A 25,670-nucleotide genomic window follows, 5' to 3' on the forward strand; every position below is an offset into this window, starting at 1 on the left:
GTTGTAAATAATAGTGTAAAATAGTTGTAACCGTAATAAAAGTTGGCTATTTATCAAAGACTACTTAAATAGCAATCTAAAAGCGTAAAAATTTGCTAATTTGCTAATTATCTGATAAATAATTTGATAATAATAAGGGTATGTCTTATTTATTTTAGTTGCAACTACATTGCAATTACTAGGGGAGTCCGAAGAAAAGTATAAGGAATCTGACACATCGTCAGCTACTTTGAACCAGTCAAATACTACATTTGCTATATAAGAAGTCAAGAACCGAGTGTGGAGAATAATAATAATACCCTGGTAAAACAGTGGCAACGAAGAGCATCAGAAAAAAAAAAAAAAAAAAAAAAACTAAAATTATTAATAGATGGGTGGGCGTGGGAAACTAATAGTAATAAAAGTGGGATTGATATTACTAGCCGCAGCCTTGTCCTTGCCGGTGGCGGCGTCTCAAGGCTCCCCCAAACCCAACCCCAAGTGCCTTGAGCGATGCGGTGAGACGAATATATCTTACCCTTTCGGAGTGGGCAAGGGTTGTTACATGGAGCCCAAGTTCAGAGTGACCTGCACGAAGGCCGTGGCGTACCTGGAGGACAGCACAATCCCAGTCACGGAGATCTTCACCAACAGCAGCGAGATCCGGATCCTCCGGCCATACCGGGGACAGCGATAATACCCGGTCCCTGTTGTGGGCGAGTCTAGTCCCGCTCCGCACGGGAATGGCCGTGTCCCAGTCACGCAACAAGTTCTTCGGCGTCGGGTGCGACACTGGCGCCGGTTTCGACGGCCAAAAGGCCGGGGAGGATGAGCTGACGACTACGGGCTGTGTGTCTTTTTGCGGCGGCGCCAAGTCGGTGGTCGGGGGATCGTGCTCCGGCACCGTCTGCTGCGAGCTCGCTATCCCCTCGGGTATCCAGGATATCGATGTGACGGTCACCAGCTTATACAACCACACCGAAGTGAAGGATTTCAACCTCTGCAGCTACGCTTTTATCGTCGAGGACGGGAATTTCACGTTCTCCGGAGTGTCCAGCTTCGAGAAGCTCGACCTCGTGGACGAGCTTCCGCTGATCGTCGACTGGTCCGTGGGAAACCGGTCGTGCCACCGGGCCAAATCGGAGCCTTCTTATCGCTGCATGGGAAACACCACGTGCGTTGACTCCAAGAGCACCGGGACTGGGTATATCTGCAAGTGCAAGCCTGGTTACCAGGGAAATCCATACCACCCAGATGGTTGCCAAGGTTTTATATCTCAACTCTCAACCTTTACTAATACTTACTTATTTATTTATTTTATATATATGGCTAAAAATTATAGCTTTTGATGTTATTGTTGCACGGTCCTAATAATAACAAGGTTTTATCTAGTTGTTGTTTTTATAAGCAACACGGTTTAAGTTATATTCTCAACTATAATTTTAAAGTGTCTTTTAACAATATCACTGCTAATTGTTTAAAAGTGAAAATGGAAATTATTTTATAGAGAGAACTTTACTTGTCTTTTTGAAAAAAAAAATATTTAATTAAATTATTAATGACATGAGAAAAATAAAAACTAGTTGTATCTATTTCCGTTCAATGTAGGCTGGAATTATTTAAGTAAAATTGTTAATTAATTGTTCTTAATAACGTAATAATTAGCTTGATCTAATGGTAATATCACACATACCTCGACGAAGAGGTTTTTGATTTGAATTCCCTGAACAGAAGAAATGCATGCTCTCCTAGCAATTAGGTTTTTGATCTAGCACTATTAATATATCATGTAATTTTGGTCAATAATGACACTTCTAAATAAAATGTTCTTAATAGAATTAGTGGTTAATTAAAATGGTCCACTAGGAAAATAGCCAATTCAAACGTTTGATATTGTTAAATGGGCACTGTAGCGAAATAGCCAAAATGAAACTATGAAATTTGTTTTTAGCCTATGTTTCACAACTTTTAGGGAAATAGCCAACAGACTTATGTGGCAATAATTAAGGTCTGATTTACCCTTATTTATTAACGAATTCGTCACTTTATCTCTCATATTTTTTTCCTACACTTTTTTTTACATAAAAATTTCAAAAAACCATATCTATCTCATATGAACTCGAAATTGAGTGATTCCAAATCCTACGGATTCGTGACACCGAGATCTTCAAAAATAGATCCATTGTGTTTGATGAAAAATCATGTTTAATACCATAGATGTAGAAAAATCATGTTACTACCTTAAATATGGAAATAACTGGAAATTTTTGAAATTATCAAAAAAATAAATGGAAATGTAACTATGATGCATTAAACATAATTTTTCATCAAACACAATGGGTCTATTTTTGAAGATCTCGACGCCACGAATTTATAGGATCTGAAATCACTCAATTTCGAGTTCTTATGAGAAAGATACGAATTTTTGAAGTTTTGATGAAAAAAAAATTATTTGAAAAAAAATAGGAGAGAGAAAGTGACGAATTTGTTAATAAATAAGGGCAAATCATACCTTAATTATTGCCACATAAGCCATTTGGCTATATCCCTAAAAATTGTCAAACATAGGTTAGATCCAAAATCACATGTTTAAAGTGGCCTAGTTACTTACAAATCTCTTGTTAAATAACAACGTTTGATAAATCTTAGGTAAATAGTCATTTTCATGTATTTACAGACGTAAATCTTAGATAAATAGTCACCTTCACATATTAGGCCACATCATTATTTATGGCTATTTACCTAAAATTTATCAAATTTTGGCTATTTAACAATGTCAAATGTATCAGTTGACTATTTTCCTAATTTTATGTAATTAAAATTATTTAACTATATATTAGTTATTTAGCAAACAATAAATTTGACTTGGTTTAGTTTCTTATAATTTTTAAGTTTATACTTAGTATACAACAATGTTTAAAATTTCGGGGTATTTCGGGGAAATTGGGTGGAAATTTCGTTATTTTTGGGATTCCAGCACAAAAATGAACATTTGTCATTTCGCGTATTTTTTTCGTCGGCATTCCCAGGAATTTCGACCGTGCCCACATTATTCTCACGCCTTCTGTGCAAAATCAACAATATTTCCGTCATTTCTTGGGAATGTCACCGAAATTCCCGTATTATTCCCACTGTTTTGTGCCGACAATTTGAATTTGTGATAAAATCGAATCTTTTTAATTTTTTTGAAAAAATCTTGCTGAATGAAATATGTGTATTTATGTTGTGTGGTTCACATAACTTTTTCTCAATTTATTTTTTAATAGAATCCAAATTTATTTGACATTTGAGACTTAGATTTCAAAGTTAGAATGTGTTTTGAACTTACTATTGAGTCAACCTACTATTGAGTCTTTTTATCTATGTTGAACTTAGTATGTGTTTTGAACTTATCTTTGTTTTTGAACCTATTAAGTGTTTTAGACCTTTTGTTTATGTTTTTTTTAATGATATGTGAAATTATTACGTGTGTTGGAGACTTGAATTTGGAGTTTAAACTTATTATGTGTGTGTTTGAAACTAATTTATTTGTTATATTGAGAATTATGCAACATTATTTTCGTTGACATTTCCGTGTTTTATCGAAATTTCCGTCGGCACCGCAATTTTCATCGGCACCGCAATTTCCGTCGACATTTTTTTAAGCAAATTTCCACATTTTTTTTCCGTCGCAATTCCCATCGGCTACCGCAATTTCCGTTTTTTGAGGCCATCGGCACGAAATCGGCAGTCGGCATTTCAATCCTTGGCATACAGTTTTTATTGAAAATATCAACATTAAGTTTAGTGAGCGTGCCCAACTAAGAAAATACTGTTGCAATTAGTTAAATAGCTATTTTCAATTAAAATTATAATATAATTATTTAAATATTAAAAAAATAACTAGCTCAATTTATGTCTACATCTCTATAATATAGCGCTATGTTTATATATGTGTTATTTTTTTACTTTTTAAAATATTTTCGGCTAAACAAACGCAAATACAACTACTCTACAGATATATTATTGCTTGAAAAGTAAGGCCAGGATTAGTTATCTTAATTTCAAAATTAATTTCAGATATTGATGAGTGCAAGCTGCGTATATACTGTAAGCAGCACGGAAAATGCAAAAACACGGAGGGGAAATTTAGATGCATCTGCAACAAATTCAAAGGTTTCAAATCTAATGGAACTGAATGCATAAAAGATACTCTAAGAATTATTATCTATGCTCTGTCAGGTAACAATCCTTACATGCTTCTTTGGTATTTACACGTACTTAAATTCTTCTTATTGTGTTAAAGATTTTTTTTTTCTAAATCACGAAGAAAATAATTTGTTTTTTGAAATCATGTGTAATAGTCTAATTCATTTTATGTATAAAAAAATTAAAACTTCGAAATATGTAGAACTTTACACTAATACTATTGGACACGTAGTTTTCAAACAAAAAATGAAAAATTTAACCTTAAAACATTCAACTTGACCGTATAGCTGACCGCAGTCAACCACTGTCGTTTGACTGAAGACGATGTTGGCTGTGGTCAACTGAGGGAAGCTATTTAGTCAGTAGGACACTAGATCATTATTAAAAAATAATTGAGGTCGTTGTATAACAAAGCAACGCTAATTAAACTATTGTTTTACAAACTAATTAAAAACAATATTATAAATAATATGTCGCTTCCAAATCATTTAAGGGAAAATATCAAGAGTATCCCTTGTTTTTAATCGAAATGCGAGATTTATCCCCTCTATTTCTAGAAATATCAGATATATCCTTCAAGTTTAATATAAATGACAAATACATCCCCTAAAAAATGTTATATTACAAATATCACCATTTTTCGTTTATTTTTTACAAAAAAATAATTTGAAATCCCCTAAATACCCTTAATGAAATAATTTTATCTTCTATTCTATATACAAAAAAATTAAATTAAAAATATTTCTTTATAAAAAGTTAAGGTTTTTTTTATAAAGAGAGATTTTGATATTTTTTTTAATAAAATAGTAAATAAATATTTATTCTATTAAGGGTATTTTGAGGAGTTCAAATTATTTTTTTGTAAAAAATAAACGAAAAAGGTGATATTTGTAATATAACATTTTTTAGGGGATGTATATGTCATTTATATTAAACTGAAGGGATATGTCTGATATTTCTAAAAATAGAGGGGATAAATCTCGCATTTAGATTAAACACGAGGGGTAATCTATATATTTTCCCATCATTTAAAAGCGGACGTTTAAAAGTGATATTTGGGTCTTTTGAAGTATTTGTTGTCGCTTCTGAATGCTTAATTTATCATAGTGGCATATGATGGTTATCTACCATTTGACAAAAAAAAACCTTAAATTGATGGCTAATGGTAATTATTCTACACACATACATTGCTTAATAATATTTACCATTCGAAAAAAAAAATTGAAACCGAAGATTATTAATCAAATCAACTATGAAGGTTAATAAGCCATTAATCATCACTAAAAATGGTTAATAATATTTAGCACACATGCATATGATGATTAATAATAAATATCAAGCAAAATTAGAAATAAACCTTAAATTGACTGTTAATAATATTTATTATATAGGCATACGATTGAAAATTATATTTACCATTTGCGAAATTCAAAAGCACATGAAAATGATTATGAATTTAATTATATGAACTTATCTATAAAAGATGTTCTTCGAAGTGAATGATGAATAATACTAAAAGAAAAAAAAATAGGTGTTAACAATGGGACAACACAAAGAGATATGTAGAAATTAAAAGAATTAGGTCACAAACCTAGACAAACTCAGACAAACATTAGATAAAAGTTCTTACCATAAAAAATGTAAGAATTTGAATCCTCTTATTTCAACATTCTGGAGAGGAACGACGATTCTGGATTGTGATCGGATAGTTTAACTATAATTTTAATCAAAGGAGTCATTTGACTATTATTAATATTTAATACGGTTTCTTTAAGGGCGTTTTAGAAATATGATAAAAAGAAAATCTCTTTTTTTGGTTTTAGTCCATATTTGCCAAACTTTATGAATATAGCCAAATAGACTGATAAGTAAAATAAAAAGTCTAATTTATCCTTATCTATTAACAAATTCGTCACTTTCTCTCTCCTACTTTTTTTCCTACACTTTTTTTCCTACATTTAATATTTTTTTTCATAAAAACTTCAAAAAAACCATATCTATCTCATATGAACTCGAAATTGAGTGATTCTAAATCATGCGGATTCGTGACACCGAGATCTTCAAAAATAGATCCATTGTGTTTGATGAAAAATCATGTTTAATGCCATAGATGTAGAAAAATCATGTTACTGCCTTAGACATGAAAATAACTGAAAATTTTCGAAAATTATATGGAAATAAATGAAAACGGAAATATGATGCATTAAACATGATTTTTCATCAAACTCAATGGGTCTATTTTTTAAGATCTTGACGCCACGAATCGGTAGGATTTGGAATTACTCAATTTCGAGTTCGTATGAGATAGATATAGACTTTTGAAGTTTTGATGAAAAAAAATGTTTGAAAAAAATAGGAGAGAGAAAATGATGAATCTTGAAGAAAAAAAAACACTATATTTATTTAAGTACAAATATGGAATTTTAACTCATTACTTATAATACCACCTAATATAATTATCTATTTTTCTAAAACTTTCAAAACGTGGGCTAAATCCCAAACCTTGAGTTTAAGGTGGGCTATTTAGTTACAAAATTCTTTCTTGAAAGGCCAATCACTTAAAAATATTAAATTGAAACAAGGATAATCGAAGAATAATAATTAGAAAAGTGATCCAAGGTTTTAAAGTTCGAAGCAAAATTAGCAAACATTTTATGCATTTGACATATAAATTTTAGACACTGTAACTATTTAAATAAACCATATACACCGAAAATAAACTATGTACCCCATATTTAAATTTATACATGTCGGAACATATATTTTTTTTACATCTAGTACTTTATTTATTTATTTATTAATTTATTTTTACTTTTTGTTAATTTTAGACAAATTTTAGTCATTTTAAACATTTTAAATTTTAATTAATTAGTTAGCTAGATCACAGCAGGTACATTTGGAAATTCCCATACATTTATACATGTTATGATAAATGTCTAATTTTTAGGTTTCTCAAATTGAAGAATGTTGACATGCAGATATCGTCATTTAAACTATCGTCATCTAGCTATGGGTCCATCATTTGTGCAATTTATTTTTCCTATCACTATATAATAAGTAGCCTAGAACAAATACTAATAATATTAGAAAAAGATTTGTAACTAGCCAAATGATTACAATTCTATAAAAATTATAGTTTAATCACTCAAATATTAAAAAAATAGCCTAATTCATACTTGAAGCATGCAGCATGCATGTTTTGCTTCCCAGCTTTGTTAGTCAAATTTTACATTGAACATTTACATATTACTTTTACATTGAACATTCAAAATTGGTTTTTACACACAATTCGTACTATTATTTTCATTTTCAACAGAAAACCAAATATACAAATTTTCATATATTTCCCTCTATTTTATTTTCTTACACTCTTCCTAAAAAAATTAATTATTTCACCAGTTTAAATTCTGGCTCTGCTATTATTACATAACTCTAAATTATTTAGCGATGAATATATATATGCTCAGTAGTAGCAGACACGATAATTTGACTTGTGATTAATTTTCTGTATGAAGGTGTGAGCGTTGGAGTTGTGGTTCTAGTTTGTGCTAGTTTACTAATATGCTTGGTTTACAATAAAAGAAAGTTACTAGAGCAAAAAGTGAGAATTTTTGAAGAAAACGGTGGTCTACTATTACAACGAAGACTATGTAACGCACATGGATCACTTGATGAGACAGCCAAGATCTTTACAGAAGAAGACTTGAAAAAGGCAACGGATAATTACAATCAGATCCTTGGCGAAGGCGCTTATGGAGTAGTGTACAAAGGAATATTACGTGATGGAAGAGTGGTGGCTATAAAGAAGTCCAAAACTGGGATCAACACACAAACAGAACAACAGAAGGAACAGTTCATCAACGAAGTGATTTTGCTTATGCAAATCAACCACAGAAATGTTGTTAGACCCCTTGGCTGCTGCTTGGACACAGAAGTTCCTATTCTAGTTTACGAGTTCATCACAAACGGGACACTTTTTGAGCATATTCACAAGAAAGGCTTGTTTGGAGAATCGCCACTCTCGTGGGATCAAAGGCTGAAGATCGCGACCGAAACAGCCGGCGCGCTCTCCTACTTGCACTCCGAAACAAATACGCCGATTTTACACCGAGACATCAAGTCTATGAACATTTTGTTGGATGAGAATTACAATGCAAAGGTGACGGATTTTGGGACATCCAGGCTAGTTCCAACTGATCAGGAAGAGCTCTCGACTCTTGTGCAAGGAACGCTCGGATACTTAGACCCCGAATACTTACAATCGAGTCAATTAACAAATAAAAGCGACGTCTACAGTTTCGCGTGGTGCTGGCTGAGCTTCTCACTGGAAAGAGGGCTCTCGGTTTCAACAAATCAGAAGGTACTACCATCAATTTGGCGACGATTTTTATATCATTGGAAGAAGACGAAAAGTTTTGTGGAGTCATAGATGAAGAGATAGATCATGAAGTTAATGCTGAGGTAATCAAAGAAGTTGTGAGACTCACCAAGAGGTGCTTGAGGATTAAAGGAGAAGATAGACCGGCGATGAAGGAAGTGGCAATGGAGTTGGAAGGACTTAGAGTCATGTCTAAAAATGCGTCGGGAAAAGTTGAACTTGCGAATGTAGAAGAGAATGTGTACTTGCCTGGTTCATCGTCAAACATCTATGGATGTAATAGTGACCTTGAAACTGGTTCTAGTGTTGCTTCGTCTTCTCTCTATGACAGCATTCAAAACCAGCCGATTGTAAGGTCTTATAAAGATGGGCGTTAGGGTTAGTTATTGGCCCTTGCAAGGTCTTTAAATATGCTAAGTTTAGTATAATGTACTTTTTTTTATTAATGTTTTATATATCTTACAATTTAAAAAAAAAAAAAAAAAAAAAAACCTACTAGATCAATCAAAGTATATTGTCACCACTACTCGCTATTGCAATAATAATTAGGCGATTTCCCATATATTTATTTATTTTAATGCAACTACATTGCAATTACTAGGTAATTAAACCGAAGAAAGTATAGGTAATCTAACACTACATTTGCTATACATAATTTTAGTGATGATTGTCGTTTAGACTATCAGTGCTATTTGTTTTGCTGAGCCCAGGACTGTTGTTTCAACTTCCGGGAAGGAACAAAGTGGTCGAATTTGGAAATTTCCAAACAAGTGGTCTTTCGATTCTGGTTCACACGGTCATTTTCTTTGGACTCATCACTATCTTGCTCATCGCTGTTGGTGTACATATCTACACTGGATGATCATTTTTAATTACCTCTTCTTCTTCTTCTTCTAATGTATTCATGTTTATTAATTGTGCTTTTTTTTTTTTTTTTTTTTTTGGTTCAGTGGTGTTGTTTTTTTGTTTGTGATCATATTGATCGTGTGCAAAGTTGAGCATTTCCTGAGATGTTCCCAATTGTTTTTATTTTACGTGGTTTTATTTACTTTATTTATTTATTTTTCCAAGTTGGTTGAAATTTTGAAATTTTATACTATAAACACAGGATTTCGTGGCCTCTAGTATTATAAGATGCAAAAAGATATGCCATTGCCAACTCATGGAATGCGCAGATCTTTATTCAATGGTTAATATGATTTACTGTCGGATTTATTATCTTCGATTGTTCACGGAAATAATTAGTAAATCGTATTTACTGTTAGATTAACTAGTCCTCATATTTGATATTTTTCCTGTTAGATTAACTAGAAAATGTTATGGTTAATCGTATTTACTGCTAGATTAACTAGTCTTCATCTCTGATGTGAAAATGAAAGAGATGAGCGATATAAAGAGAAGATCGATATAACAGTAAATCGGATTTACTGTTATATTTACCATAGAAACGAATGATTTACTCAATGGTTAATATGATTTACTGTCGGATTTTTAGTCCTCGATTGTTCACGGAAATAATTAGTAAATCGTATTTACTGTTACATTAACTAGTCATATTTACCATAGAAACGAATGATTTACTCAATGGTTAATATGATTTACTGTCGAATTGTTAGTCCTCGATTGTTCACGGAAATAATTAGTAAATCGTATTTACTGTTAGATTAACTAGTCCTCATCTCTGATATTTTTCCTGTTAGATTAACTACAAAATATTACGGTAAATAAAATTTACTTTTGTTCTTGTTACGGTAAATAATATTTACTGTTGTTCTTATTACGGTAAATAAAATTTATTGTTTTCTTGTTACGGTAAATAATATTTACTATTGTTCTTGTTACGGTAAATAAGATTTACTATTATTCTTGTTACGAGAAATAAGATTTAATATAGTTTTTGTTATTGTTAATTAGATTTATTAATTTTTTGTTATAGATGATATTATTTACTATGATAGTTAATATTATTAGCCTAAGGGTATAATTGGAATATTGGAATGTTGTCATGATAAATTGGCTATTTTCTTAAATATGTTAATAGTTTGGCTATAATTTTAAAGTAGGGGTGTCATTTTGGCTAGTTCTTTAGCCGGCCCTTATATATATATATATATATATATATATATATATTAATTAGGTGTGCCAATTTTTAATTAAAATGGCTTCATTTGATAGTCTTATTTATTTATTTATGTTTTGAATAAGGTTTTAAAAGTGTTTAGTATCATTTCTGTCTACTCTAAATAAAAATTATACCTAAATTTTGAGGCTTACCATTCATTTAAGATATAATTTTGAGTGGCCAATTTTCATTTCAAATGTGGACAATTTAAAAGAAATGAAATACTGAACCAGTCAAACTGAAGTTGTTATCATTAAAAACTTAGAAAATTCTTATGGTTTTGATAATTATATATATATATATATATATATATATATATTAATTAGGTGTGCCAATTTTTAATTAAAATGGCTTCATTTCATAGTCTTATTTATTTATTTATGTTTTGAATAAGGTTTTAAAAGTGTTTAGTATGATTTCTGTCTACTACTCTAAATAAAAATTATACCTAAATTATTAGTTCTCTATAATATTAAGCGCTCTCTAGATATATAACCGAAAACTCAAGTGTTACCATATAATCAAATTTTGATCAATTTTAAGTAAATAGCCACAAAATTTTATCAACAAAGTCAAAAGATGTTAATATTTATAAATAGTCGTTAATAGTTGTAAATAAATTATCAGAATCTAAGAGCATAAATAAAATACAAAAAACGTTCAAATAATATCACATCATCATAATGATTAATTACTTAAAATTAGCTATTTAGTATATTTTCAAATTTTAATGACTTAATTACTTATAAATTTGTAATATTAACGCATACGTGCAATAGTTTAATACTACGCTTATTTTACGTATAATTTGGACGATTGGTTTTAGTCTATACTACTCTTCTATTGATCAACGCATATGCTGTGGCTATTGCAATAAAATAAGGGGATGTCACATATTGTATGTTTTAGTAAATACTAATTGTTAAAGATCAACGCATATACTATGGCTATTGCAATTTGCAACAATAATAAGGGGATGTCCCATACTTTGGTCGCAACTACATTGCAATTACCAGCAAGTGTCCGAAGAGAGTATCAAACACGGCCATTGGGAATTTGGCACATCACTATTACATGGCCTGGCGCGGAAAAGTAGTCGTGACCATTAATATTCCTCGCTGGCGGGCTTCCAGATGAATACAAATATCTTTATTCCGAAGTAAGAAAGCAGAAAAGAGAGAGAGAGAGAGAGAGAGAGAGAGAGAGACTGAGAGAGAGAGAGAGAGAGAGAGAGAGAGAGAGAGAGAGAGAGAGAGAGAGAATAAAAATAAAAACAAGTCCGAACAAATTAGGCACGATTGTTACGATTTAAAACTTAGAACATCCGTATAATTTTAGTAAAAAAGAATAAAAAGTTATAGCTTAGGCCTGCCAATTTTTAATTAAATATGCTACGTTTAATATAATGTATTTTTTATTAATGTTTTAAATAAGGTTTTTAAACTGTCTAATCTTTGTAATTCCTAAAATGTAGAAATTAGGGCAGTTCAAAAAATGAACTAAATACCGCCTACTCGGTAATTTTACACCACCTCAAAAGTGGAGTTTGTAGATTTTATCTACATTGATAACAAAATTAATTTTAAAAAAAGAACTAATTGACATATATATCTTACAATAAAAAAATATTAAACAATTAAAAAAAACTACTAGATCAAAGTATATTGTCGCTTCTCGGTATTGCAATAATAATTAGGAGATCCCATATATTTATTTATTTATTTTAGTTGCAACCAAGGTTTTAAATCCCGGGGGAACCGGACGGGAACCGGTCCGGTTCCCCCTTTTTTGAGCTCCCCGGCACCGGAACCACCAAAATCGGACGTTTCCGAATAACTTTTTATTTTATTGTATGGCTACAAATTAATTACAGATTTTTGGCACGGTCCTAAGCTTCCGAATTTGACATGCACTTCCACAAATTGTCCTTAATCACTAGTTGTTTAAAAATGAAAATTATTATTAGAGAGAATTTCACTTTTTCTTTCTGTATAAAAAATAATTAATTAAATTATTAATGACATGACTAAAATACAAATTAGTCATATATACTCGAAGTCGAAGTATACAGTTTTTATTAGAAAAATATGAACGATATTATGATGATTTAGGTGTCAAATTTTTATTGGGAAATTGACAAAAATAATACCAATTACTGGTTACTTATCAAAAATCAACCAAAATTCAAATATTAACACATTTAGTACATAATCGGTTACGAATTGCGTTGATTTCGTGACACATTAATCAGGAACTGATTGCATCTCGTGACCAATTTGGTACTAAATATGTCAATATTTGAGTTTTGGTTGATTTTTGGTAAGTGACGAGTAAATGATATTATTGCTGTCAATTTCACATTTTTATTTGTTTTTTAGATGACTGTATGCTGAAGAAAAGGACGAAAATCTACATATTCAGGAGTCAGGACCATTGGTTGAAACTTGAAGTGCAAGGCCAAAATAAATTATCTTAATTCCATATATACTGCTTTAATGATTTCAAATATCGATGAGTGTAAGATGGAAAATAACTGTAACGGAACATGCACAAACACGCCGGGGAGTTATAGCTGTGCCTGCGACAAAGGATTCACATTAATTAATGGGTAATTTAGTAAAATAGTCAATTCAAACCTTAGAAATTGCTAAATAATCAAGGTTTTGTAAATATTAAGTAAATAGCCAGCAGGAATTAATTACCCGTCCAAGATTACTAAAATGCCCAAAAAAAATTATTCCCGCCCATTTAATGATGAAAAAAAAAACAGGAAATTTCTATTCCCGAGATTCTAGGTTATTAAACCTCTTCATTAACCGCTGGACCATTTACTCGGTAAAAAAAAAGCTGATAGGTGCGTTAATCACGCGTAAAACTCATATTTCCCGAACCAAAAACGGACGAGTCCTCAAGTAATTTAATGGTTTTTAGTAGGTTTTTGAGTCATTTCAGGTTTAGATGAGCAATAGAGCGTCTACAATCAATTTCGTGGAAAAAGGACGGGATTTGGAGATAAAACGGTCGAAATATAGTAAAAAAGCACAAGCAAAAAAATTGGCGAACTCGCGCGCCGCGCACCCACACCAGCGCGCCGCGCTAAGGAAAAACTCGAGACCGCGCGCCGCGCGCATCAAGTCGCGCGCCGCGCATACCGGAAACGCAAACCATGAATTTCCACAGAGTCTTACGCGCGCAGCGCGCATAAGCTGAATTCCTGAGCGCGCGCCGCGCAAGGAAGACCGCGCGCCGCGCCCTTCTTCGGGTTTTGACGGACTTACTTTCCGTTTTTGATGTTTTTGAGCGAATCAACCCATTCCAAAGGCCCAATATGCTCCGAAAATCACCCCTTGACCTATATATTAGACTCTAAGCTCTGAAAACAAAATCTCTCTTTTTGTTTTAGTTTCTATTTTATTGTTTGGTTGTTCTTGAGAGCTTTTGAAAGAGGAAAACGGCGTTCTTCAACGGAATTGACAACCCGACGAGTTCTCCTGCTCCGAATTCATTCGTTCTTCTTTCTTTTCTTCTTTTATTTATTTTATTGCTCTAAATTATTGTTGAACATCAATTTTATTTAATATGAATTCTCTTTTGCTTTCAATCTTTATTTTAGTGCTTTTAATTATTCTGTTGTGTTTAGCGTTGATTATGAATTCCATTAGAGGCTAAGTTTCTTATGGGGTTGCGATGTAGCCGGGATTGATAATGGTTGGGGGGTTCGTTAGGGTTAGATAATTATTGTTTGCTTCATTATTATGGATTGCTTGATATGAATCGTTCATTATGCTTTCTAGTGCTTGATCACCATTAGAACTGTTATCTAGGATTGTTTAGCTACTCGAGAGAGAGTAAATAATCGTGCTTTTGTTCATGTCATCATAGTTGATCCTAGGTTTTAAACTCTAGGCAATTTATGTAATCGTTTGAACTCTTGTTTCATTGCGTGTGATTGTTTTAATAGGATTAGATGCCGAGAGGATAATAATCCGTCAATTGCATAGGTTTGCTAGAACACTCGAGAGAGGCAAGTGAATAATTTTGATAGAGTGAGATTAGCATCCATAGGAGTAGATTTTGTTGTTCGAGCCCGAAACCCCCAACCTAGTTAGTTCCGGTGAAATCGTGACCCCTACCTTCTCTTCTTGCAAAACTCGTATTTAACTTTCTGCTTTAGTTTTATTATTTCTTTTGTTACAACCATCTTCTCAATTTTACTTGGAATTAATTAGCATCAGGTTTTGGAAAATCGCTGTTTTGGAATTAATTCTTTTGTTACCACACAATCGGCCATTGTTCTGTCGGTTCTTGCGGGTAACCAGAATTTCGAGATCAAGACCGGCATAATACACATGGTCCAAGCGAATCAATTCGCTGGATCACCGGCCGAAGACCCGCAAGACCATCTCACCAACTTCGTCGAGATCAGCAACACGTTCAAGCTCCACAACGTGTCCGACGAAGCCATCCGCCTCCGCCTCTTCCGGTATCACTACGGGACCGAGCCAAGACGTGGCTCAACTCCCTCCCGCCGGGTTCCATCACCTCGTGGGCCGACCTGCGCGTCAAATTCATCTCAAAGTTCTTCCCGTTCGAGAAGATGCACAAGAGACGCAACGAGATCCATTCGTTCGTCCAATACGACGGGGAGTCACTGTTCGAAGCATGGGGGCGCTTCAAGGAGTTAGAGAGGAGGTGTCCCAATCATGGCATCCAAGGGTGGATGATGGTGCAAATCTTCTACGGCGGCCTTTCTCCTTCATCGCGCACCCTCGTCAACACCACCGTGGGAGGGTCGTTCTTCCAAAAGACCGAGGATGAAGCTCATACCATCCTTGAGGAGCTCGCGTACAACAACGATCAATGCCCTTCCGAGCGAAGAATTCAGAAGCGCGAGCCGATCACGCCCGAGATGGAAATGATAAAAGCCCTCGCAGCACAGGTGGCCGACCTCACCAAAACGCTCCACGGGCAGCAAGCTACAGTTCAGGCTATCCAAGCCCCTACTCCCGAGCCGTGCTTCTGGTGTGCCGGCCCTCATTCTAGCGATGAGTGCGCGCAAGGGAACAAGGGCCAACAAGCAAGCTTCATCAACAATCGGCCGCCCGACAATCAAGGCCCGATGAGTAACTATCAGAATGGGGGATGGCGCGGTCACCAAAATAACATGCCGATGCAACCCGCACCGCAAGCTCAGCCTCGACCGCCTCAGAATCAGCCCCGACCACCGCCGTATCAAGCACCACCATTGCGAGCTTACAAGAACGAGACTAATCTGGAGGAGCTCGTAGCTAATCTAGCCACGTTGACGACTGCCTTCGTGAATACCACCACCGACTTCATGCATGAAACGAAGACAGCCCTCTCGAACCAATCGGCACAGATCCGAAACCTCGAGACGCAGGTGGGGCAGCTCGCTAACGCCATTCACACACGACCCCAAGGCACGCTTCCAAGCGCCCCCGAAGTGAATCCAAGGGAGCACTGCAATGCCATTTCTCATCAACACGTTGCAGCCACCGAGAGCCCGAAGAAAGAAGAAGAAGAGGCTGCCCCGGTCACCAAAGCTCCTAAGCCGCACCCGCCGGTCCATACATATGAGCCGCCACTTCCGTTCCCGCAAAGGCTCACGGTGGCACTTTCCGCCGAGTGTAGTGCGCTGCTAAAACAAGAGCTCCCGCCAAAATTAGAAGATCCGGGGAAGTTCACATTGTCATGCACCATTGGAGACATCTTCATCGAGAACGCGTTGTGCGATCTTGGTTCGGGCATCAACCTCATGCCGTCGGCCGTCTTCAACAAACTTGGGGTGGGTGAACTAAAGCCCACGCACACCACTCTCCAACTGGCGGATCGGACCGTAAGGCACCCGCACGGTTTCGTGGAAGACCTCCTCGTAAAAGTCGGAAAATTCACTTTTCCGGCCGATTTCTACGTCATCGACATGAACGAGGATCGAGATATTCTCATTCTCTTTGGAAGAGCTTTCTTGGCCACTTGCGGTGTTCGCATAGACGTGCAAAGAGGCGAGCTGATGATGCGCGTGAAGAACGAGGAAGAGAAGTTCGGGACCTGCAAAACCCGAAAGCGCGAGAAGGAAAAAGAAGAGGTCTACGTCCTCGAGACGTACGAAGTCGCTACTCCACCACTGATGGAGATTTTCTCAACTAGAGAAATCTCACACGACGCAAGCGAACGTGTCGTCAAGTAATAGTGTGCAAAAGCACGGATATCGATCCCACAAGGACTCTAGACTATTTCCGAAGCAAACTCACTAGCTTTCTTTTTCGAGTTATGGAAAGTGAAAAATGGGGGTTTTTTATTGTTTTGAGAACAAGATGAAATGTAAACAAAAGTGAAAACAATATTTAAACACAAGTTAAAAGGAAGGGGCACGATTTCGTTATTTCATCGAGTCGGTCGGTCAAGATATGATTCTAAGCTCGGGTTTAGAGTGTTAAAACTTAGTCTCAATCCCTCCTATAACATTCACTAATCTCTCTCGAGTCTTTAGGAATCTAGCTATGTGTCGAACTTACACCTCTCGGTTTGGGTTCTATTAAAGCACAAAACCGCATTTAGCCCGGGATTTCAATCAACTACATCTACCCCCTAGTCTTTCTATAGCTCTAGGAAGGTTAATGATGGGACGGGTAGAGCTCACTCGTTTATTACCTCTCGGTTTCTAAACTCGTCTAAGATTCACTAACTAGGTAGCTACTCTAATTAGCGCTAACACACACCCCATTCCCATAGAATTTCACTCTCAACCCAACCATGAAGCACCAATCTATCCAAATGTTTGACCAACCAACTCAACTACTCAACTACATCGCACCCCAAATCTACTTAGCTACTCATGATTAAGAATAAACAAAGTAAAATTGAAATTAGTAAAAGAAGTAAAATAATAAAGAAACAAGACATTGAATGCTAATCTCAACAACCAAATAAATATATCATTAAACTCAAGCACTACTTCAATATTCTACTTAGATAAAACAATAAATTTATCACAATACTCAATGCTCAAATGATAAAGGTAATCAACAAAAACTCAAATAGAATACTTCAAAGCTTAAAATATGTTCAACACAACATTAAATGGAGTAAATAACTAAAGAACAATAAATAAAAGAGATAGAGTTTAGAGTGAAAAAATGGAGGTGATGAGGATGATGGAGGTTGTCACTTCTCCCTCTTCTTCTTCACTCCCAAGCTCAAGAGCAAAATGGGTGTCAAACCCTAGCTTTCTCTCTCTCACTTTCTCTCTCAAGGTTTCAAAACAAAAACAAAAGTGTTCTATGCTAAAGCTTCCCCTTTTCCCACTTGAACAAGTGTATATGAGGGTTCAAGAGATGTTTTCGGAGCAAATAAAGACCCTTGGATGAGATCCAAGGGCCAAAAATGAGCTAAAAGACGAGCTCCAAAAAGTGCTGAAAAAGCAACTGGCGCGGTGCGCCACATAACGGCGCGGCGCGCCACCCGTGAATTTATGAAGGCGCGCCGCGCCTCTCTTGCGCGTTGCCCGCTCGAGCTCTCGGGTGTAAATTTAGTCACCAGGGCGCGACGCGCCCTTAAATAGCGCGGCGCGCCAACCTTGAAACGCTGACGTCTTGTTGACCGTCGTTGACTTTTGTTGACTTGACTTCAAATGACCATAACTTGCTCGATTTAGCTCCGATTCAGCCCGTTTTCGCACCACAACCTTCTCATACTCTCTCAAACCTGAAAATGCAATAAAAACTACAAAATAATATAAAAAACATTAAGAACAAGCTTCGATTCTTATCTAAGAGTCATAGATAAGTGTGAATGAATCTCACTTATCAACCACCCACACCTCCGCCACGTGCTCCTCCTAAAGAAGAATCAACAAAAACTGCGAGCAAGGGTGCAAAGCTGAAATCTCCATTCAAGCCATGGCGAGGACATTGGCCGAAACCGTTCAAAGAGGTATGGAGGAAGAAAGAGCGCGTGGAAGAAGATCCACCGCCGCCCGAGCGCGGCGGCGACGAGTAGGGGAGTTCTACCACCCCCGCGAGGTAAGTTCTCTGACTCCCGTGTTTTTATGGATCTACATTGAGGACAATGTAGAGATTGAGTTTGGGGGGGTGAACTACTTTGTGGGGGATTTCTGTTAGATTAGGTTGTCTTTATTTAATTTTTATTTTCTTAATTTTGTTTGGTGATTGCTTAGAGGTGATAGTATTAAAGTGTTTTCTCTCGTTACTTGCCAATGATACCATGTATTTTCAAAGAAATCCGAGTTTGAGTCAATTTTAAAAATTTTTGTGCTTCATTGTGATTGACTAGTGGTTTGAGTAACGCAATTTCGGTTGATTTTTCCCATTTATGCACACACGTCCGTCCCGGGGTTTGAGTAGTCCTTAGAGGTTCGATCACGTTTTTAAATGTCTTTTAGCTCACGAACACTAAGAACCGCTCTAGCCCTCTTCGAGGCGAAATGACATGACACGAACCTAGGAAAGATGGCATAGGCCTTCATTTTGTTAGCCACTCTAAGCCAAAAAGCCGTCCCGTAACATCCCCTTGAGCACCCTTTTCAGAAAAAGCCGAACGATTAATCCTTTCTCGATACTTAGTCAGAAAAAGCCGAGCCAAAAATATTTGAAATCCCACAAAGATCCCCGTTAACTTAGCGACTCTTGAGTGAATTCTTTCGATTTTGTGACATGTTTTTGACTAGTCTCTACGTGTTTTATAGTTCATTAGACACCACGCCGGTGATTGTTCGTTTTCATGTTTATTGTTTTTTATAAGGAAAAAAAATCGAAAAAAAAGAGAAAAAGAAAAAAAGAAAAAGCTACAAAAAAAAGGAGTGTTTAGTTTATGCGTATTATTTATTTATTTGTATTAGTTTTTGGCGTGGTGTTCTATGACATTGGTTTTAGAGACTAGATGTTGCATAGTCAAAGTTTGGGGGGAAAAACATTGGGAAGTAAAGGCTTAGAAAAAGGAAACGTTCTCGAAAGGTGAAATGTTATGCCATGAACGTGGGAATGGGTGAGTAAGTAACATCATGTGAAAGTTGGTGAGTTTGGTGAGATTGAGTCGCTAGGTTGACGTTTTAGCCACATATTGACCATATCCTACCGTTGACCCTAGCCTAACATTACAAGCCGACAAAGCCCTATTGATTTCCTCGGTAAGTGTCTTGCATTAGTGGAGATTGAGCGGCGAAAAGCATTATGGTGTTCGAATTTCATTCATCTCATTATTATTTGAGCATTCTACATTAGAAGGCGTGAACGAACTTATTGAGTCGACCCCTCTCTCTTTCGGGACATATTTCACACACGGGGGATTTTGATCGGGAATGTGTTGCAAAAGGCCATTTAGTCAATCTAATTATTTTTTGGTTTCATATGATGATTGACTTGGATTCGGAAATTTTTGTAGGTTGAGGCATTTAACTAACACTTGATATTGTTGCTAACTTTGTAATCACCATTCGTTTTTAGTGTAACTTCTTTGGTGTGTTTATTTTATTGTTTAGTCTTTTGTGTTGCTTGAGGACAAGCAACGGTTTAAGTTTGGGGGGATTTGATAGGTGCGTTAATCACGCGTAAAACTCATATTTCCCGAACCAAAAACCGACGAGTCCTCAAGTAATTTAATGGTTTTTAGTAGGTTTTTGAGTAATTTCAGGTTTAGATGAGCAATAGAGCGTCTACAATCAATTTCGTGGAAAAAGGACGGGATTTGGAGATAAAACGGTCGAAATAGAGTCAAAAAGCACAAGCAAAAAAATTGGCGAACTCGCACGCCGCGCACTAACACCAGCGCGCCGCGCTAAGGAAAAACTCGAGACTGCGCGCCGCGCACATCAAGTCGCGCGCCGCGCATACCGAGAACGCAAACCATGAATTTCCACAGAGTCTTACGCGCGCAGCGCGCATAAGCTGAATTCCTGAGCGCGCGCCGCGCAAGGAAGATCGTGCGCCGCGCCCTTCTTCGGGTTTTGACGGACTTACTTTCCGTTTTTTATGTTTTTGAGCGAATCAACCCATTCCAAAGGCCCAATATGCTCCGAAAATCACCCCTTGACCTATATATTAGACTCTAAGCTCTGAAAACAAAATCTCCCTTTTTGTTTTAGTTTCTATTTTATTGTTTGGTTGTTCTTGAGAGCTTTTGAAAGAGGAAAACGGCGTTCTTCAACGGAATTGACAACCCGACGAGTTCTCCTGCTCCGAATTCATTCGTTCTTCTTTCTTTTCTTCTTTTATTTATTTTATTGCTCTAAATTATTGTTGAACATCAATTTTATTTAATATGAATTCTCTTTTGCTTTCAATCTTTATTTTAGTGCTTTTAATTATTCTGTTGTGTTTAGCGTTGATTATGAATTCCATTAGAGGCTAAGTTTCTTATGGGGTTGCGATGTAGCCGGGATTAATAATGGTTGGGGACTTCGTTAGGGTTAGATAATTATTGTTTGCTTCATTATTATGGATTGCTTGATATGAATCGTTCATTATGCTTTCTAGTGCTTGATCACCATTAGAACTGTTATCTAGGATTGTTTAGCTACTCGAGAGAGAGTAAATAATCGTGCTTTTGTTCATGTCATCATAGTTGATCCTAGGTTTTAAACTCTAGGCAATTTATGTAATCGTTTGAACTCTTGTTTCATTGCGTGTGATTGTTTTAATAGGATTAGATGCCGAGAGGATAATAATCCGTCAATTGCATAGGTTTGCTAGAACACTCGAGAGAGGCTAGTGAATAATTTTGATAGAGTGAGATTAGCATCCATAGGAGTAGATTTTGTTGTTCGAGCCCGAAACCCCCAACCTAGTTAGTTCCGGTGAAATCAATACCCCTACCTTCTCTTCTTGCAAAACTCGTATTTAACTTTCTGCTTTAGTTTTATTATTTCTTTTGTTACAACCATCTTCTCAATTTTACTTGGAATTAATTAGCATCAGGTTTTGGAAACTCGCTGTAGTAACTAGTCTCTGTGGGTACGATACTCGAATTTACATTTTATATTACTTGGGCGACACACGTACGCTTGCGTGCGCGAGAAATATCGCAACAAAAGCTTTAAAAAAACAAAGCTCTCAAAGAAAAAGAAAAATCTTTGTCTCTCCTCCGACGAAATCCAGTCCACCATTGCCGACCTCCGATATCGGCTGCAGCGATTCTACAAAATACCCATATATAAAATTCCCGCCCAAAATCGATTTTTCTTTTATTTTAAATTAAAAAAATAAATAATCAATTTAAATAGATTGCATAAATCAAGAAAATTAACTGACCATATCAATTACCACACGTTAAACCTCATTCGATTTTATTATATTTCAAAGAAAAAGAAAAACAAAAGACTATCGGAGAAAAAATTTGTTGCCGCCGAGAAGTGTCTTAGGAACGACGAACTTCTACGGAAAAAAAGAGAAAGAACAAGAAGACGAAGATTACTCACTGCCGACTAGAATCTTAGAGACGACGAAAAGCACAGGTAATCAATAATCTCGATTTTTTCTATGTTTTCTTCGAAAAAAATAGTCTTGTACCAGGTGGACAGGAATGCGGGAACTGCCGAGGCCGAGGGCTGAGTTGGAGGGCGTGGACTGCGGGATCCGACGAGGTTGGTCGCGGTCTTCCTGACATATGATTGAGACAAAGTCTGCGGGATCCGACGAGGCCGAGGCGGAGGACTGAGGCGGAGGATTGTGAGATCCGACGAGGCCGAGATGGAGGGCTATGACTGCGGGATCCAAAGAGGTCGATGACGGTTACGGTATTCCCGTTGTAGGCTCGCTCATTGAGGAGAGCGAAAAGGCGGAGATCAGTTACGGTCTTCCCTGAATAGGCCTATTGAGTCTCCATAGAGAATTTTGCGTCGTCTGTAAATAGTTGTAAATTTTTATAAATAGTTGTAATCATTTGTAAATAGGTGTACATAATAGTGTAAATACTTGTTGCGTATATATTTTGGGCACTAATATGATTTCAACAATTCACGTGATTATGTAGAAAATAATTATTTGCTATTTTTTTTGGAAATAATGACTCTTAATACGATTAAATCAACTAAATAACGTCTAAATTTAAACACATAACACAATTCAAATTTAAATGAATAACTGCAAAAATAGTCAAATAAAAACGTATGATAAATGTGATAATAGCTGTTAATATATGTTAATAAGTGTAAATATTTTGTAAATATCTGTTTATACGTATAAATGTGAACTACGATTTTAAAGAACACAAAATCAAGAAAATAATTATTGCGTATATTTTGGGCATTGATATGCTATCAGGAATCAACGAAATAATGTAGAAATAGCTGCTTGCTATATCTTTGAAAATATTAAAAGAGAGAATTTAAAATTCAATTTTTCAAAAAAATTGCCTTACATAAACTGGCGAATTAATAATCAAAATTTAACTGAAATTTCAGAAATAAAAAGGAGGGACAAAACTGGAAAGCATAAAAAAATTTATAGGCGCTGACTATTTAGCTATGTCACCTGTTTAAGTTGGCTATTTTCTTAATGGACCAAAAAAACTACAAGATATATATACAATCGTTGTTGTAATAATAATTGCGATCTCTAAATATATAACTATATAAAAATTCAAGTTTTACCATGTAATTAACTTTCCGTAACTTCTGAGTACATAATCACGATATTTTTTTTAACAAAGCGAAAAGACGTACACAGTTGTAAATAATTGTTAATAATTATAAATAAATTATTATACTCCAAAAGTATAAATAGAATGTTATAAAATCCAAACCGTGCCACATTATGATGACTATTTATTTAAAGTTTACAAAGATTGGCTATTTAGTAAATCTTTAAATTTTGGTGACTTAGTTACTTATAAATAATGGGTCCAGTAGATATATAGTCATATTTACATGTATGATGTGATATATTTAGCCAACTTTTAACAAATATTTGGTAAATAGTAAATTTTTGTGTAATCAGCTGTAAAAATAATTGTAAATAGTTGTAAATAATAGTGTAAAATAGTTGTAACCGTAATAAAAATTGGCTATTTATCAAAGACTGACTAAATAGCAATCTAAAAGTGTAAAAATTTGCTAATTTGCTAATTATCTGATAAATAATTTGATAATAATAAGGGTATGTCTTATTTATTTTAGTTGCAACTAGGGGTGTAATCGTGTTGGATTAGTCGGTTTTTTCATGTGCTATCAACCCAAACCGCTACAACTAATTTTTTAGTTTTAAAATTCAAACCAACCCGATTGAAATGTAAAACCAAACCAAACCAACCCGAAAATAATCGGGTTGGTTTGGGTTGATTTTTTCGGATTATAATTATCGACAAATGACTTTATAACTCGAATGAAAATCATATACGCATATTATATTTAAAAAGTTTTGTCAATAAAATCAAAATTTTACTTATCTTTAGAAAATTTACCTATTAAAATAAAATTTACGCATATTTTAACTACCCAATTTTCATGTAGTCACAAATAATAAAGTATAATACTGAGTATTTTTTTATTTAATTATAATATTATTAGAAAAATGATATTTTTTTAGTAATAGTACATATAAAATATTTGCAATCTTAAAAAATGAAAGAATTAACACTATCGGGTTGGTTTGGTTCAACCCAATCTCACGACTATAAAAAACCAAACCAATCCGAAACAATAACGGTTTGGGTTGGTTACAACCCAAACTTCATCGGGTTTCAATGGGGCGGTTTAAAAAATAGTGCGGTTTGGTTTGGGTGATCGGTTTGTTCGGTTTGACGGTTTTGATGAACACCCCTACTTGCAACTACATTGCAATTAGTTACTAGGTGAGTCCGAAGAAAAGTATAGGGAATCTGACACATAGTCAGCTACTTTGAACCAGTCAAATACTACATTTGCTATATAAGAAGTCAAGAACCGAGTGTGGAGAATAATAATAATACCCTGGTAAAACAGTGGCAACGAAGAGCATCAGAAAAAAAAAAAAAAAAAAAAAACTAAAATTATTAATAGATGGGTGGGCGTGGGAAACTAATAGTAATAAAAGTGGGATTGATATTACTAGCCGCAGCCTTGTCCTTGCCGGTGGCGGCGTCTCAAGGCTCCCCCAAACCCAACCCCAAGTGCCTTGAGCGATGCGGTGAGACGAATATATCTTACCCTTTCGGAGTGGGCAAGGGTTGTTACATGGAGCCCCAGTTCAGAGTGACCTGCACGAAGGCCGTGGCGTACCTGGGGGAGGACGGCACAATCCCAGTCACGGAGATCTTCACCAACAGCAGCGAGATCCGGATCCTCCAGCCAGTGGTCAAAGACTGCTACACCCACACCGGGGACAACGATAATACCCGGTCCATGTTGTGGGCGAGTCTCTCGCTCGGCAAGGGAATGGCCGTGTCCCAGTCGCGCAACAAGTTCTTCGGCGTCGGGTGCGACACCGGCGCCGCTTTCGACGGCCAAAAGGCCGGGGAGGATGAGCTGACGACTACGGGCTGTGTGTCTTTTTGCGGCAGCGCCAAGTCGGAGGTCGGGGGATCGTGCTCCGGCACCGGCTGCTGCGAGATCGCTATCCCCTCGGGTATCCAGGATATCAATGTGACGGTCACCAGCTTATACAACCACACCGAAGTGAAGGATTTCAACCTCTGCAGCTACGCTTTTATCGTCGAGGACTTTTGGAATCGTTGGTTATGTTTGTATTTTCGTGTGTTTATGGTGTACCTTAGCTGTAAGATTTTCTTTTTGTTTCGAACCTTTGTTTTATCGGATTACTATTTTGTCCTCTTTACTTATGCTTAAGTGAGCGTAACTTAGTCATTTCGATTAACAATTGTCTTTAAATATCCTCGGTTGTATTTCGGTGAATTTCAATGAAACAGTATTTTTCATTCTTCTTTTCTTCTCTTTCTCTTTCAATCTCTGATTGATTTCACGCTTCAAATCGTGAAATGGTATCAGAGCGACTTTCGCTACTAGGCTTTATCGATCGTTCACCAAATCTCAGC

The 25,670-nt window shown here is 35.8% G+C and overlaps 3 protein-coding genes and 1 pseudogene across 4 annotated transcripts; all 4 read left to right on the forward strand.

Moving 5' to 3' along the window:
- The first annotated feature begins 722 nt into the window (after positions 1-722).
- LOC149386251 (wall-associated receptor kinase 2 pseudogene) lies at positions 723-8,998 on the forward strand (annotated as a pseudogene). Its single transcript, XR_016301355.1, has 3 exons — positions 723-1,245; positions 4,039-4,200; positions 7,683-8,998. The product of XR_016301355.1 is annotated as a wall-associated receptor kinase 2 pseudogene (transcript).
- On the forward strand, positions 8,956-9,407 carry LOC149386252 (uncharacterized). Its single transcript, XM_089626496.1, has 2 exons — positions 8,956-8,962; positions 9,232-9,407. Exons 1-2 carry the CDS (start codon positions 8,956-8,958, stop codon positions 9,405-9,407), a joined length of 183 nt encoding a protein of 60 aa, XP_089482622.1.
- A 5,857-nt stretch (positions 9,408-15,264) lies between these two features.
- On the forward strand, positions 15,265-22,505 carry LOC149386253 (uncharacterized). The gene is made up of 4 exons (XM_089626497.1): positions 15,265-16,426; positions 16,553-16,790; positions 22,214-22,284; positions 22,453-22,505. Exons 1-4 carry the CDS (start codon positions 15,265-15,267, stop codon positions 22,503-22,505), a joined length of 1,524 nt encoding a protein of 507 aa, XP_089482623.1.
- Positions 22,506-24,671: 2,166 nt separating this feature from the next.
- LOC149386254 (wall-associated receptor kinase 2-like) lies at positions 24,672-25,562 on the forward strand. The gene has a single exon (XM_089625984.1). It carries the CDS (start codon positions 24,679-24,681, stop codon positions 25,462-25,464), a length of 786 nt encoding a protein of 261 aa, XP_089482110.1. The 5' UTR covers positions 24,672-24,678; the 3' UTR covers positions 25,465-25,562.
- The last annotated feature ends 108 nt before the right edge of the window (positions 25,563-25,670 follow it).

Source organism: Urtica dioica, chromosome 9 (assembly GCF_054948205.1).
Source record: "Urtica dioica subsp. dioica isolate 48M chromosome 9, U.dioica_male_clone48M_v1_H2, whole genome shotgun sequence".
Lineage (NCBI taxonomy): Eukaryota > Viridiplantae > Streptophyta > Magnoliopsida > Rosales > Urticaceae > Urtica > Urtica dioica.